This window comes from Danio aesculapii, chromosome 13 (genome assembly GCF_903798145.1).
Source record: "Danio aesculapii chromosome 13, fDanAes4.1, whole genome shotgun sequence".
Taxonomy (NCBI): domain Eukaryota; kingdom Metazoa; phylum Chordata; class Actinopteri; order Cypriniformes; family Danionidae; genus Danio; species Danio aesculapii.
The window spans coordinates 10,560,569-10,577,762 of NC_079447.1; the positions used below are offsets into that span (position 1 = coordinate 10,560,569).

The 17,194-nt window shown below is 34.1% G+C and overlaps 1 protein-coding gene across 6 annotated transcripts in view; it reads left to right on the plus strand.

Annotated features, from left to right (window-relative positions):
- lrrfip2 (leucine rich repeat (in FLII) interacting protein 2) overlaps positions 1 to 17,194 on the plus strand; it is a 42,078-nt gene that overhangs the window by 23,993 nt on the left and 891 nt on the right. Inside the window, exons 10-27 of one of the 6 annotated variants that reach the window (XM_056471334.1) lie at positions 10 to 96; positions 301 to 348; positions 468 to 515; positions 1,215 to 1,271; positions 3,745 to 3,810; positions 3,943 to 4,056; positions 4,595 to 4,636; positions 5,066 to 5,200; positions 6,094 to 6,165; positions 9,050 to 9,220; positions 11,033 to 11,125; positions 11,432 to 11,524; positions 12,615 to 12,716; positions 13,597 to 13,729; positions 14,869 to 14,918; positions 14,996 to 15,116; positions 15,969 to 16,048; positions 16,623 to 16,727. In XM_056471334.1, the coding sequence (XP_056327309.1) occupies positions 10 to 96; positions 301 to 348; positions 468 to 515; positions 1,215 to 1,271; positions 3,745 to 3,810; positions 3,943 to 4,056; positions 4,595 to 4,636; positions 5,066 to 5,200; positions 6,094 to 6,165; positions 9,050 to 9,220; positions 11,033 to 11,125; positions 11,432 to 11,524; positions 12,615 to 12,716; positions 13,597 to 13,729; positions 14,869 to 14,918; positions 14,996 to 15,116; positions 15,969 to 16,048; positions 16,623 to 16,727 (1,617 nt within the window). The remainder of the gene's footprint in view (positions 1 to 9; positions 97 to 300; positions 349 to 467; positions 516 to 1,214; positions 1,272 to 3,744; positions 3,811 to 3,942; positions 4,057 to 4,594; positions 4,637 to 5,065; positions 5,201 to 6,093; positions 6,166 to 9,049; positions 9,221 to 11,032; positions 11,126 to 11,431; positions 11,525 to 12,614; positions 12,717 to 13,596; positions 13,730 to 14,868; positions 14,919 to 14,995; positions 15,117 to 15,968; positions 16,049 to 16,622; positions 16,728 to 17,194) is intronic. The other 5 variants (XM_056471340.1, XM_056471335.1, XM_056471337.1 and 2 more) reach the window with 5 other exon arrangements.

Below are 17,194 nucleotides of genomic sequence, written 5' to 3' on the forward strand. Positions count from 1 at the left end.
TTTCCTTAGACTGGACTGTATCACGACCAAAGAAACTACACAAGCTTAAAGAACTCCAAACCTCCTCCTTCTACCGCCTCTACTTATACACCACGGGTTTGTCAGCTTCCTCTCTGAATTATTAATACTAGCAAATTTGAACTTGCTAATTACGATTTGAAATGTGAGAAGTTAATTTGTCTTGTCAAGGTTTTGATTCCAGTGTAGGCTTTTCCTTGGGTTTTAAAAGTGGTCATCAGTTAGATTCAGTGGTTTAGTGGCGTTATCTGACAGCTATTGCTTATTGTTTGACCTTCTCAGGCTTCATCCAGCAGCAGCTCTGCAGGTCTGACGCGCAGCTATAGTGTGGTTAGTCTGATTTTCATCACATGTGATTTAAACCCAACTGATCACATGTAAAGAACTGTGTTGTTGTATAAGCAATTTGTCATCTGTTCATTTAAAAATGGCAAGATCTGTATTCACAGGCCTCCATATGTGATGATGGTCTGTATGGCTCATATAGTTCCAAAGCTGTAAGTAACGCATCAGTATATGCTAAAATAATCAGGGATGCACGATTTTGAATTTGTTGCCTATATCTGATACGCCAATTTTTTAAACTCCTTTTAAACTTTTATTTATTTATTTATTTATTTATTTATTCCTCATTTGTTTGTTTGTTTTTGGGCCAATATTAATTTTACAAGTGTCTAGAGCAGGGGTGCCCAAACTTTTTCATATAAAGAGCCAAAAACCAAATATTATTGAGAGCTGTGGGCCGAAGAGAAATATACCAAACTATTTTACATTAAAGTTGTTATGGGGGTTAATTGGAATCAAAAATGGTAGAAGTTTTATCAAAAGTAAACCTTAATTGTGCTATTGTAGATTTTTAGCTCATTGTATGTCTTATTTAGTGCTGTTGGTGTCTTTTTTTATTCTTATAAACAGAATACAATAGTGATATTTATCAAATGTTTGTACATTTTGATATGCCATGACATAGCCAGAGAACTGATATGGCAATAAACTTAAAAATTCTCAAATCATCATATTATTGCAACGGCTTATCGACATAATTTCCCATATCGGGCAGATTCTGATATTTAAATTTCAAACAGTTATCAGCCAATTTATCAAACACTCTGATATTATTGTGCATCCCTAGTAATTATTATGATATCCTATTCATGGAGCAGTGTTAGCTCAGTGGTTAGTGTTGTTCCCCGCAGCCCTCTGAATGCAGCTGGTATTCCTCTGGTGCCAGTTCTACCCGCAGTAGCCCCGTGGTGAGCGTTGCATGTGTCTACAGCTACAGCATGTTACACGGCAGCTGCGCATGCCAGTGATGATTCTGTGTTTTTCTGAATTATGCATTCATTCAGGCAATTTGCCTTTTCGAAAGCAGATGCTCCCTTTAGTCTAACTGCAGGTGTTGAACTTCAGTGTGTAACTCATCCCTGATTGTTTGTACTTCGATCGTGAATGACATCTCAAATTGCATGGCATGTCGAGGAGGGGTGTGCCATTGCATTTAAACAAGGGATTGAACTTAATGCTTGTGAAAATAAATGCCTTAAAAACCTTCAGTGAAGAAGGAACTGAGATCTACACCGCTGCGAAACGTTTTGTAGTTGGTGAAATTTTTATTTATTTATTTGTATTTTATGCATAAATATTATAAAAATATAGTAAACAAAATTAGTACTAGGGCTGCATGACATTGGAAAAAAATGCCTTTTTACATTGCTTTTGTTTTTAGTCCAAATATCTAACATTTTTAGATCAAGTAAAAAATATTTGTTTTCACCTAGTTTTTCTTTAAAACAAGCAAAATTACCTGCCAAAAGGGTAAGTAAAATGTTGTTTTTACTTCGAAGTGTTTATGTTATTTGGACTAAATCTTAAGTAAGAAAAACCTTTCATATAAAATCGTATAAATTCTATATAAATAATTAAATACTATATATCTTTGTTAAACCGCCAGACATCATAATTGTGCCCAAATGTTCTAAACTTTCTTGAAATGCTCAGTCAAAGTCCTTAAAAACACATGCAAATTATAAACCTTCATTCTATTATGGTTAAACTTAGCTGTGACTCTACAAATCACGTGTTCTGTGGCTCCTGGTCAACTATAATCCAGACTCAACATTGCATATCTTGCAATGTGACTATTGCAGATGCGCACGTTTCGATATTGATGCTGAAACCATATATTGTGCAGCCCTAAATAGTACAAAAAATAACTTTACTGACAAAGCTTGCTTAAAATATCAAACAATAGTAAGTGTATAGCGAAGAGAATGTCATTATGACTTCTTGCTGGACTTTTTTCCCCTTCAACCAAACATATAACTTACAGTAAAACTCTGTGGAGCAAACACCAGGGTGCGAATTATACATTGACAATCAGGCGGGTTAAATTGCTCAGTAATATTTGTTTGTGTAATGCTTCAGTGAATCATATGTATGAATTTTTAAAAATTGCATCTAATTTATTAACTAAAGGCATTTACGTTTTCAGTGTTTTGAAGAATGTTTGGTGTATTCAGACATAAAATATCGTTGATTAGCTATTTCAAACGTTACAGGAGGTCAAACTATACAAACTGTGCAGCTAGTTTTACTTTACTTTACTTTGAGGCTATATGTAGAAACAAACACCTATTTTACAAGAAAAGTGTCTTGTGAACACTTATGATGTCCATCGGTGCTCTAGATTTGCTGTTTCAGACTGTTGTATGATTTTTTTTTTTCTTGCATAGACTGTCTGGTGTGATTATGCATTCACAATGGTACGAACAGTTATAGGGGTGGTCAAATGTGTTTATATTATCTATTATTTTGATTATTACTATTATTATTTAAGATACATACATATTGTTTTGATGTCCTTCAGGGGGGATCAAGCATTAATTAGGGGGGTCAATCTCCTCCAAATACCTCTGTAATTCAAACACTGCCAACCACCTCATAATAATGAATATTGCATTTTGTAAATGTTTCAAAAATTATTATAAGCCTCTATCCCGTGAGGCTGAATTTAAAAAGTTAGCGATAGAGAGTGGAATTAAAGACTTCTCACTCTTTTTATGTGTAAATACTTACAAATAAAAAAACTTTCTTATTCTTTTTAAACTACTTTTGTTTCTGACCTACTCTAGCTTGTATTTTTCTAAAATCAGAAGCTTTGTATTAGTTGCAATTGATGTCAGTACTGTCTCCTTATGATGAATCACTTGATGCCTTCCTCATTGTAAGTTGTTTTGGATGAGTGTCTGCTAAATGACTAAAGGTACTTGTAAGTACCTAGAAGCTGTTGTTTGTGGTTGCACCTGTTAATTTATGAATGACTTTTCTGCGATTTTTGTTTTTTGCCTGTGATCAATCAAGGAGCATCTGGGTCAAAGGATAAAGACAGCATGTTGAATGTAGTGCAGAATTTAAAAAAAAAGAAGGATTTTTCACTGAATTCACTTCATAATCTGACAGAATAAAAACTGTTTTGATGGTTTGTTTTCTAAAGGTGGAGCAGGAATGCTGCCGGTGTCTTTGTTTTTCTTGTGGTGCATTTGTCTAAACATCTTAAGTCGACCTTGTTTGATGACTTGTCACTAATACAAATGGAGTGCAATTAAAAGAATGACTTAATTCTTGAAATGCTAGCGTGTTCTGCTCAACAGTTTTGATAGATGGATTTTGGTTTTCTTCTTGTGCAATGAGTTTTTCTTCCTTTTCACTTTATTTTAAACCTTGTAGTCATCTTCTGATGATGATTCAGCCAGTACTGTCTCCCAGAGTCGACGTGGGAGAAGGGATAGTGTGGTGAGCCAGAATAGAAATTGACTGCTTGTTTAGACAACACAACTACATATTCAGTTTTTATTAAAACAATAATATATCATTAATAAACAACACTTTTTTTTTTTCATTTCCCTGTCTGTGTGTACTATGTAGCTATCTGATTTCTCTGATATCTCCGAAACGGCTGCTGATTATTTCAGCCGCTCTAATCGCAGAGGCAGTGTTGTCTCTGATCTTGATGATCTGAGCATCCCAGACCTGGACTGTGTAAGTCAAGACATGCATGAAGTATTAACTGATGTCAAACATGCACTCAAATGTACTAGATGGCTATAGTTTGGTTATGAAGGTCCTTTACTGCTGCATGGCTTGATACTGTAAGAAAGTTCCTTAAAAGGTTAACATTACTGGTGACTGTTTGTATTTTTGTTTTTTTTACCAAATATGCTTCATGAAACAGTTCACATTTCACATATTTGTTTTATTTCAGCTACAAGTGAATCTGGACTGATTTAACCCCTAAAATGTGTATGCGAACATCTAACTATTAGCACTATTGTGTGTGTTTTGTGGATGTGTAACTTTGGTCAGTATACTGACTGATTGTTTTTTGGTTAAATTGTATTGGTTATGTGGCATAATGTGTGCTTAAACCAGTTGCTGGAACGATAGCAAATCACATCCCACTAACCTTTTTCTTTTTCCTAGTTTAGGATGAAGACAAAACCCAGTTAATGGCCTGATTAAGTATCTATTTCTTATTGAAACCCACGAGTCTAATGGTGTTTTCTTCATCTTTTTTCAGCTCGATGAGAAAAGTGACAAGCAGTTTACAGACTACAGCCGGGTAAGAGGAAGACAGATTATTTTCAATTTCTTCTTGCAGATTATATTCTGACCCCTAATTAAGACATGATTAAGCCCAAAATGAAGTTTTGCTCATCTTGAGTGGTGAAAGGTAGCTCGTCATTTAGTTAGTTGATTTTAGTCAATCTATTTTGTAGTTTAGGCTTAATGTTACATGTGGATATAACTGAAATAAAACAAATAAGACTTTTTCCAGAAGAAAAAAATTACAGGAAAATACTGTGAAATATTCCTTGTTCTGTTAAACATCATTTGGGAAATGTTTAAAAAAGAAAAGTATATTCACAGGAGGGCGAATAATTTTGACTTCAGCTGTATGTCTTTACATTTTTTAAAAATAATTTTGCCCAGTAGGTCTTAAGTTTGTTAAACTGCTTTTATTGATTGTTTTATGCTCTGTATCCTCCAGCCGTCCTCTCGATGTGCTACACCGGCTCTCTCCGCTGCTGCTCTGGCATCATTAGGAGGCAGCTCTTCCAGAAGAGGCAGTGGAGATGCCGGAAGTGTCATAATGGACTCAGAGGCCTCTATTAGCGAATTAAGGGTAATTACATTACATTTATTGACTTTCACTGCAAAAATAAGCCTTTCTTTCTTTAAGTTTTTGTCTTGTTTCTAGTCCAAATATCTTAAGCATTCCTAAATCAAGAAGCAGTTTTAGACAAAATATATAGTTTATTTTCAGAATTCATTCATTTTCCTTTTGCTTAGTCTCTAATTTATTAGAGGTCACCACAGTGGAATGAATTGACAACTATTCCAGCATAGGTTTTACGCAGCGGATGCCCTTCCAGCTGCAACCCAGTTCTGGGAAACACCCATACACTCTCGCATTCACACAGACTCATACACTACGGCCAATTTAGTTCCAATTCATCCACTGTATAGTGCATGTCTTTGGACGGTGGTGGAACCCGGAGCACCCGGAACCATGGGAAGAACATGCAAACTTGTTTTCAGTTTAAAATAACTTTGATTTACTTGCCCCACTGGCAGATTAGTTAACTTGTTTTAAGGAAAATGCTCCTTGATTTAAGTATTTTTTGATACTTGGAGTAGAAACAAGACAAAAAAATAAGAAAAACGTTCCTGCGGTGTTGCTGGATTTAACAGTCTCTCTGTAATATGGATAGCTTATGCATTTCTCAAAACAAGATGAATCTACCTGCCTTTGAATATATTTTGGCTGAACATCAAGCTTCGAACTTTCCTATTGAATGCATTCAATCTCAGAGTATCCATTTGTGTTCATTTATACTGTATCATTATTATTTTTGTCTGTTTATGCTTTCATTTCTTTCCTCTTTGTGTTTGAATGCCTTCGGAAAGCTCTCTCTCCCTCTTTGTGTTTGTTTAAAAATATATGATAAGAGGTCACCGCTTTGACCTTAAGCGAATGCCAAACTTTTCCCATGATTCATTCCTCCATCTCAACAGGACATCTATGATCTAAAGGACCAGATTCAGGATGTAGAGGGCCGATACATGCAGGGTCTTAAAGAGCTGAAGGTAGAGGGTCCTGAGCTCAATGCATGCCTTCCCTCTTCCTCCACTAACACACCAGGCTCTTAGCACTCTTTAGTCTGAAAGCATGAGTCTTTGCATGAGTCTTTCACTTACTACATTAGCTCTTTACAGTCACGTTTATCCCTCCGAATGTGTTGCCTAAAAATATAATTGCTCCAAAGAGCCAAAGACACATGGACAGCTTGTGCCTTACTCCCAAATGCTGCTGAAGAAGATGGAGAATGCAGACACACGACTTTAACCAGGAATTTTTAAATGTAACTGTGTGATGAGTTTCAGTGTTTGTGTAGTTTTTACTTGGAAGATTTATTGTTTGATTGTTTATTAAACTTTCACAATATTACATACTTAAGACATATTCAAGAAAGAAAGAAAGAAAGAAAGAGAATGAATTAATTGAATGAAGAAAGAGAGAAAAAGTTGAATGAATTAATAAAGTTGAATAAAAAAAGAAAGGAAGAGTTGAAGAAAGGAAGAGTTGAATAAATAAAAAGAAAGAAAGATTTGAGTAAAGAAAGAGAAAAGCTGAATAAAGAAAGAAAGGAAGGGTTAAAGAAAGAGTTGAAGAAATAAATTAATAATTGAATAAAGAGTTGAAAGAAAGAATGAAAGTTGAATGAAGAAAGAAAAAGTTGAATAAAGAAAAGAAGAGTTAAAGCAAGGAAGCTGAATAAAGAAAGTTGAAAGAAAGTTGAATAAAGAAAGAAAAAGAGTTGAATAAAAAGAGTTAAAGAAAAGTTGAAGAAAGAAAAGATTTCAAGAAAGAAAAGTTAAAGAAAGGGTTGAAAAAGTAAGAACGAAAGAAAAGAAAGTTTGAATAAAGAAAAAAATAATGTTGAATAGAGTTAAAGAAGTTCAATAAAGAAGGAAAGATTTGAATGAAGAAAGAAAGAGTTGAATTAAGAATCTGATGTATTTCCAAGTGTAACCAGATATTAAATGTGAAGGAACTTTAGGATTTTATACATTGAAAATCAATTGCCTTAAAGGGGTAGTTCACACAAAAACTTTTACAGACTGTTTAAGTGGTTCCAATTTAAATGAGATTCTTTTTTCTGTTGCACACTTTCGAAACCGGTAGACTTTGACATTCATAGAAGAAAAAGAAAATACTATGGTAGTCAATAGCTACGTTTCCATCCACCTATTTTTATGCACATTTTGGATATGCGCATAAAAAAAACGGCTGATGGAAACGCCAAGATGCGCAGAAAAAAACATGCGCATAACTGAGTAGGATAAACATTTTATTCAATAAGAAAAGATGCGCAGAAACTATTATGGAAACACTTTTATCGTACAAATTCCAGTAAGTGCATTAAAGTCATGTGATTTTTGTTATAAGAGATCATGTGATGATAAAAATGTTCTTGATTTTGTTCTCTTTGACTTACTGGATGGAAACGCGGCTTTATTCACACGTCTTTTATGCGATATTTCAGTTTTGCGCATAAAGTTAATTCACATTTTTGGATGGAAACATAGCTAGTGGCTGTCGGTTTCAACATTCTTCAAAATGTCTTCTTTGTGTTCAACAGACGAAAGATTCATTTTTGTGTGAACTATCCCTGTAACTCGTGCTACTGTTCAAAGGTTTGTGGTCAGGAAGATTTTTAATAGTGAAGTATGCACTGCGCTGCTGAGTTACTTCATTTTGGTGTGTTCATTTTATAAACAGAATAAATCAGAAGGTGATGATCCACACTCGTTGAAATGTAAGAAAAGGTCATAATCCACACTCATTGAGTAACTGCTTTATATTTCTATCTTTTGGAGATATGAATGCAAATGCTTGTGTTTATATCTCAAATAAAATGTGAAATAAAGAAATAAAAAGCAGTTAATCTGTAAGATTTTTAAGAAATGTATTCGTCCAAAACAAGGATGAATCATATCAAAAAGCAATCATATTGGTCAGAAAGGGAAAATTGAACTCTATTCATCAAGACACCATCCAATAAGCATCATAGTCTACACACACATACTAAGCTGTTTTAAATAAAATATAGTACAAAATATAATATATATAATATAGTATAATAATGTTAATGATAAAATAATGTTTCTAGATTTCAGGTTCTCAATCCTCATGTCATCGGTCATAAGACTTGAGAAAAATGGTCACCGAGGGATAGTTTAAAGGGGAAAATGGCATCAACACACAACCACAAACCATCTTACTTTATCCTTTCTAACCCTGCTCCTATGTGTTTGGCCTCAAGAGTCAGTATATATAATCTATGTAAGCTTGACTTGACTTTATGTAAATCATTTGATAAATGGTTCAAGAGAACATAAAAACAGGTCATTGTTAAAGCTTGAAAATCACTATGTTATCACCAAATTAAGTAAAGATGGCTCAACTATCACAGGGGAAAAATTATATATACTCTATTTAATAGAAGTTATTTCAAGCTGCAATGATATTTACTTTTTTATGGTTTTCATTGAATAAATTTAGCTTCCAGAAATCTCCTTCAGAATCTTATCAGCCTCAACCTTTGAACGGTGATGTACAGAACAGGTGATTGGAGCAAAGGAACTGTACAGGAGGAGCAAGTTATTTCCTATTTAGAAAGAATCGCACAGACGAGCCTTATATTATAATAGCACACTAAGACCAGGAACATGTATTAGCCGAGTCAATGTTTATGTTATGTTGACTTCAAAAATGTCTGTATTTTTGGATGGACTACACTTTGGCTTAATTTTGTACCTGCACTTCACAGTTTTATCTAATCTTTAATGCAGTGGTCAGTGTGTGGTGGTGTTTTTTTTTTGCCTGTCGAGTTTTGTAGTGATTTTGTAGCATATTAAGCTCTACAAGTGCTTTTCATAGTAAGGATATTTCCTCTCCTTCCATCAGGAATCTCTGTCAGAAGTGGAGGAGAAGTACAAGAAGGCCATGGTTTCCAATGCCCAGTTAGACAATGAAAAAGCAAACCTCATTTACCAAGTGGACACGCTCAAAGATGTCATTGAGGAGATGGAAGAGCAAATGTCCGAGCTGCGCAGGGAAACGGAGGACAAATCAAAGGTGCTTGTGTTGTGTGTATAGTGCTACAAATATGATTCATTTTGAGACTATTAATCCAATAAATAAAGCATTGTATGGTCTGTAATAACCCCAATGCGTAGACCCAACTGATCAAAAATGCAAGGAAATAAGTATTTAACACGTCACGTTTTTGTCCTGGGAACAGCATTTCTAAAGGAGCTGTTGACATGGAATTAAACCAGATTTTGGTTAAAACTCAAAAAATACAAACATAAAAAAATAAAACAAAACAAAAATATCTGAAAAATGAGTATTAAAAAAAAGATGAAAATTATGTGTAGGCCCACACTGAATCTGCGTGCGCAGAATTTCGCAGATTTCCACAGATTTTAGGCCATTATTAATTCTGTTTATGTACTTGAGTAAATGTGTGTAAATCTATATTTATTTAGTTTTTTAATTAATTACAGGAATATTATTGACTAATATGAAAATGTTCATCTGATTTATTTACAATGCAGTTTGTACAGTAATATTTTTCTGTCTTTTAGTAGGGATATACTATATAAGAGACTTGCTTTGTTTACCAAATAAAGTAAATCTAATTGGATTTGCATTTTAAACATTAAATAAAAGTTAAAAAGATATTTTTTTTTTATTTAACATATTAAGGTTTTAGTTATGATACTCCCAAAATAATTCAGCAGAAATCCAAAATTCTCTGCAGAAATAGCAAAAAACGTCCGCAGATTCTGTCTGGCCCTGTGAAAATCAGATGAACATTTTTATATTAGTCAATAATGCGCGCAGATTCCGTGTGGGACTACTTATGTGTAGTAACAATGAAATGACACAAGGAGAAAGTACTGAACTACTGAAATGTATTTATAACTTTATGTAAAAGGCTTTTTTGATGACGGCAGCTTAAAAATTCAAATGAAGTCACATGCATTGCTCAAGTGTGAGGTTTTTTTGGACTTCTGTGGGTTTTGTGGGTCTCGTCTATCAAATCTGAGCTTTATTTTGTATTTTCTATTGAATTCAAGTCAGGTGATTGGCTGGGCCATTCTACAGCTTGATTTTCTTTCTCTGAAAGGATTTGAGAGTTTTCTTGGCTGTGTTTTTAGATCATTGTCTTGCTGAAATGTCCATCCTGGTTTCATCTTCATCATCCTGATAATGTAGATTTTGGATTGAAGCAGCTAATATTCATTTACAAAGACAAAGTGCAGAGGGTTGCTGAAAGAACTACTGAGAGATTTCACCTGCTGTCTGGGCTTTCACTGCCTTTCTACACCTCCTTTTCTTCATGTGTTCAATACTTTTTTCCCTGCATCATTTCATTTTATTATACATAACTTCATTTTTAAACTACTTAGTTTTGCTTCCTTTCCATATATGGATTTATATGCAGTTTTTTTCCCCCTCTCCGCTGTCGCCACTGGCTTCCATGGTTCGGGATCTGTAGAGCTGCGCATTGTTGGATTTGCTCTTCAGTATTTGGACTCTCAGTAGTGATTATTAAACCACACTGAACTGAGCTAAACTGAACTGAACTTAAACACTACAAACTGAACTACACTGTTCCTATTTACTATGACCTTTTATGTGAAGCTGCTTTGACACAATCTACATTGTATAAGTGCTATACAAATAAAGGTGAATTGAATTGAATTTATTTGGCTGTAACCAACATCTGGTGAAAATCTCAAGTCAACAGCACCTTTAGAAATATGTTTTCTGAGAAAAATGGAGACGAGTTCAATACTTATTTCGCCTACTGTATTTAATAGACATTAGAAGCTTTGCCAGATTATGATGTGAATGTATTTTTGTTCTTGTGATCGACAGGAGTTAGAGCGACAGAAGCACACATGTACAGTCCTACAGCACAAACAAGAGGAGCTGAAAGAGGGCATCCGTCAGAGAGATGAACTCATCGAGGTAAAGCCAGAACAGAAATGATTTTATTGACCCACCAGAAAAAAATTACATTAGACTCCGTTTTAAAAGCTTTTGCAGAATAAGCAAGTTAAAGATGATTTAAAATCTTCATTATGAGTGAAAGTGCTGTTTGTGTCATTCTTCATGAAGTTCAGAGTCTTTACAGTGTCATTCACTCTTGTCCAGTGAGATTCTCCTGTTTTCTTTCTTTACATGTCCCCGTATCTTCCTTCATTTCTTCTTTGTTGTGTTTTGAATCACTGCTCTTTGTTTTCCTCTTCTGCTTTATTAAACGCAAACCCCCAGGAGAACCAGAAAAATCAGCAAAAGCTAGATACCCTCACGAGAGAGGTGTTTGACCTCCAGGAAACTGTTAACTGGAAGGACAAAAAGATTGGGGTAGGATGGAGAATGAGATGCTGTTTGGATTGAGGGTGGAAACACTGATCACTTTAAATGTTTGTGCATCTCTTAGCCATCTATTAACTTTCATTTTACTAAGGCAGTGTGATTTCTTTACAAACAAAATGATGTTATGTATATAGTTACTCCATTGTTAACCCTTTAACTAGCATCGTAACCGCATGGTCCATAGGTTGGCATTTAAACATAATACTTAAAAACACCTAGGGTTAATGTGTAATAAAATGTGCATGTGCATATAAAAATGTTGATATTTTTTGACTTGTCCTAAAAAATGGGAGCGTTTAACAAAATGATTTCTGTATAAACGGATTTATTAACATAAATTTGCAAAGCAGTCACCACAGAATTTGGTGTATTTTCTGTAATTGTAAATGCATGCTGCCCTCTGCTGGTTTCTCATGAAACTCAGCTGTGTGCATGGTGCAGGCGAATGTTTTATTTTTTTTATATACTCACTTCTGCATGAAATGAAACAACTGCTGAGGACACAAAAAAATCAAGCTAATTTTCTCACTCCTTCACCTCCTGTTCATCTGTCAACTTGGTCCTATTCTCATCCTGTTATCTGTGACTAAAGCTAGGGCTGGGCAATATATGAAATATTTGTGATGGTTAATTATTATTATTTAAGATGACATCATTAGACTAGTTTCATGAAATAAAAAATGTAATGAGCTCATAATTTGTTCATTTTAATAAATCAATTTAAAACTTAGAGAACTGTCATATTGCATAAAGCCATTTTTACGTACACTATACAAAACGTGTATATATAAATAAAAATTGTATACATATACGTATACTTACACACATACATACTTTACATATACTATTTATATATACATACACTTACATAAATTCTAAAATCTATTTTACATAAATATAAATACTGCTTATATATAAATAAAATAAAAAATGCACTATTTATTTATTTATTTATTTATCTAGCTAGCTATATTGTCCAGCACTAACTGCAGTGTTTTTCATTGTGTGTGTTTGCTGCTGTTTCTTTGCCTACTGTTCTCTTCACTCCTCTCTCTTTTCCTGCCTTGCGTGTGGCCAGGCCTTAGAGAGACAGAAAGAATACTTTGATTGCATTAGGATTGAGAGAGATGAGCTCAGGGATGAGCTGGCTGACCTCAAAGGGAAAAGCCGAATGGGAGAGGTACGTCCTTTAAGTGCTCCTGCACGGGATGAATGCTTCACATCAGCACTGAGTAACAAAAATAAACCAAGCATTTGGAAACTATTTGACTTGTTGATTATATGGCCTGTTATTTGTGTAGTATCAGTTTCCTTTGCATTTCGTTAGCCATGCACGATGCAAAGTGTGTCTATGAAATTCAGTGTTAAAACTGAATTATTTTGAGCTTTTTATCTTGCATTATATTTATGTGGGTGGCCTTGGTCTGGGAATTCCATCTCTATAAAGACACATGCAGTTCTGCTCTATGCAGATCTTAAAGAGGACATATGATGCTATTTTAAAATGGCTTTATTTTGTATTTTTGGGTGCATTGTGATAAACTACCATGTTTTTGTTGTTGTTTGTTTGTTTCTGTACATACCATACATTAATTTAGCACCTCATACTTTCAGTCTGTCAGAAACATTCTGGTTTCTTCAAAACTCCTCCTTCCTAATAGCCCAGAGTGCTCTAATTGGCCAGCTGACCAGATTTTTTTTTCAGATATGTAACACTATAATAACAAGCTTCCATGTATCGTAAAACAAATGTAAACACAAAAGTTTTATGCACAATTCCTAGAACTATTGACGTTAGAGGTTTGGGGAAGTCATGGTTTGAAATAAATAGATTTAGCCTGGTCTGAATCTGTGTTCTCTGTCAGACAGAATAAATCTCTTTTGTGGCAGTCTAAAACTTTTGAAGATCTTGTAAATGCACATGGATATTACGCAGTAAATTAAACCATAACAAAGCATTATTTGACTTCTTTAAAAATAAGTGTAATTATTTGGCAGCGGTCCTGCATTGTGTGCATGGGGAATGTCACTGAAAAATGGCTGTCACCCATCTCTCACAGAAACACGGGCTGGTCATCATACCCGAGGACACACCAAACGGAGATGTTAGTCATGAGTCGCCTACGTCAGGCATCACTGTTGTGACACAAGAGGCAGCGCAGGTGCTGGAGTCAGCGGGAGATGGACCTTTGGGTGAGTCTCTGAACTAATGATGAACATTTTTGATTGGTTGTTGTTTAAATTAACCATTTGATAAATTGTTAACCTTAAAGTCCTATTGAAATTCAAGTTGTTCTTTTAAGTGTTGGTATCAATATGTTAATTTATAATCCAAAACAGTGACAAAATCTATATTTAGAAGATATAAGCATTCAGATCTTTAGGTTTGTCTGGCAAACAGTTTTTTGATTTGACCTTATACTTCAGTTTCTCATCAAATCTTCTGACCAATCAAATGTCAGACCAATTACAGAGCAATCCCATGGAATATTTTCAGATCACCTTCAGCTGCACAGTTGGCAAAAACGAAAGCAATAGTATCTCAGCAAGTGAAAGGAGATGGATTTTGAGCTGAGAGATGCATCCTCGCTCATAAGGGGTTTTGTTCCACACACACACCTAAGAGTGTGGGGGTTTTGCTCGAACGAATTTTCGTTTTTTTTTGTATGCATCGTATCTTCTCACAGAAGTAATTCACCTAGTGTGCCAGCCTCAGTTTATTTATTTAAGATCATAGATCATACACACCTGGTTCACTAACGCACATGATTTATCCATATAGGTATCGTAATTTGGTACCGAATGACAAGACATTTTTCGATACTTGTTAGTATTGAGACAATTAGGTCGGTGCCTAAAAAGTATCGACCTCGATACCCCACCTTACGGCCAATTTTACCACATGAATATCCATGATGTTTAAAGCCTATATTTAGTTATTGGCTCACTTCATTTACATACCTCACAAGGATGAAACTAAACTGGTACTTCAATATTGATGTATTACATGTTCATAAACTAAACTTACCAGTAAACTAAACGTATCTATTAAACATAATAGATGGCCTGCTAATCCATTTTCATTTATCCAATATTTATTGACCTGATAATGCTGTCCACAATGAATTGCAGTGCAACACAGTACAAGCAATTTAAAGGATTATTATTTAACAATTAATCAGTCGTTCATAAATCATTGATTCAAGAAGAGACTGTTCATTAAATCAAGTAGAGATTACTGTCGATATGCTACTAATAATGAATATATAATATAGAGAATATTTGTATTATTATAAAAATGTGATGGTAATGTTTGATTCTCATCTTCATAGATGTAAGACTACGAAAGCTCGCAGATGAAAAGGATGAACTTTTGTCTCAGGTATGATCATATATGAAGCGATTGAAACTGGATTACTAGCATAGAACAGTTGAAGTAACACATCTCTGCACTTTTAGATCAGAAAACTGAAGATGCAGCTGGAGGAAGAAAGGCAAAAGCATGCAAAGATCGACAGTGTTTACACAGAAGGAGAGCGAATGGAGAACGGCACTGACCTGCATTTCATCGAGATGCAGAGTACGACCACTGACACGACATACAAACATAGACATGACACTATAAGGCTGCACAATATAGGAAAAATCAGACATTGCATTTATATAGTCAAGCCCGGAATTATTTATACCCCAGGAAAATTCTGACTGCCACTTTTGTTCAAGATAAATATTTTTTTCCACAATGATGCATCTTGTTTATGGTCTTATTACCTTTTGGCAGACGTCTATGTCATTTATGGCAAAAAACAACAACTTGCTGATTAAATAAAAGGGAATTTAAGTCAATTTATTGGCTTGACTGTATATTGTGATACAATTTGAATAGTGCACTTTGTAAAGAATTTATTAATTTAGTTAGATTTTAATGATTCTTTATGGGAGTGAATCATTCAGAAAATGTAATTAAACACATTACAATCATAGATAATTTCAATAGAGCAAAGATAATAATTGATTTAAGATGTACTTTATTGTTTTCAGAATAGTCAAATAGTATTCAGGGTCAGAAATTGAATAATCAAATGTAAAAATTTATCTGCAAAGTCTTTACTCTATAAATAATTTAATAATATTATTCTTTATTAAAGTTTAAAATGCTAACATTTATCGTGCCTGAATGCTTTAAATTCCTTTCAGGCCTTAAAAAGCATATGTAAATGGTAAATGTTACTCCATTATGGTTAGACGCCACAAATCTCATGTGTTCTGAACTGTCTTCTCTGCTATAATCCTAATTCTGCGATGTGACTTTTGCGGATGTACACATTTCGATATCGATGCTGAAACAACATATTGTGCAGCCCGACAACAATAACAATTATCTATGTACCATACACACACACACATGCTTTAACACATCTGTTTCCTGTAGGGGACACCAATAGACAGATAAGTGAATACAAATTCAAGCTCTCAAAGGCTGAACAGGAAATGGCAACGATGGAACAAAATGTAAGTGTGTTTATGAAAGAACATAATCATTTAAAAAATAATAATAATAATTAATGCTCATTAAATTTGCAAATGTAACAAATAGCAGTCTGAATTTATATACATGGAACTTTTTCATCTATATTTTGACTATTTTCACAAAATATTTTTTGAATTAATGCGTATTTGAAATAAAATGTTTTCTATGTATATCTTATTATATACATATTTTATATGCATAATTCTGTAAATTTAATGAGGCAGACAATGTCTTGCCACTGATCCACATATATTAATATGTAAAACAGTAATATTGTCAGATAATACAATTTAAAACAGCCGTTGTATTTAACTACATTTTAAATGTAGTGTCTAAAAAGAGTTTGTGATATGTATTTTTATTCTTGTTATTTTCAATAGTGGCGAAGTATTTCTATCAATTTTATAAATGTAAAAATATCTGAAGGTAATATAAAGTTTAAAAAAGGATTTATAAAAAAAATTATAAAACTAATAGTGATCAATAATTTTAGATGTTAAAAATAATAATTGAATATTAGTGTAAGGTTGTTATGTTTTCTTGTGTGTCTCGCAGGTAAACAGACTTGAAGGACAGGTGTCCAGATATAAGGCTTCAGCAGATAATGCAGAAAAGATAGAAGATGAACTGAAAGCTGAGAAGAGAAAACTTCAGAGGGAGGTATGAACTCAACACTGAAAAAAGGAATAATCATCTGCTTTAAACTCTGATGACATGTTCAGTTCACACTAGTGGTGTAACGGATCACAAATCTCACGCTTCGGATCCCATTATGATTTTTTTAGTCATGAATCAGACCAGTTTTTCGGATTAACTAAAATTCACTGTAACTTGTATAGCTAAACTATAAACTGTTATCTTATTACTTCTGTGTTATTTAACCGTTTGTAACTTCATAACTAACTCAAAAGACTAATGACGGATTAGTCAGATTTGGATGCAGCGATTTAGAGGAATAATAAACATATGCAAATCACTATCATTTATAACTTATGTTGCGTGAGTGGTAAAATCACGATCTTCGGAATCCGATTAATCGTGCAGCTTACACTGAATGCATTGATGCAGACTAAACAAGCAGTGACCGAAAACAGCTTTAATAACCTAAGAAACCCACCACATCCCGA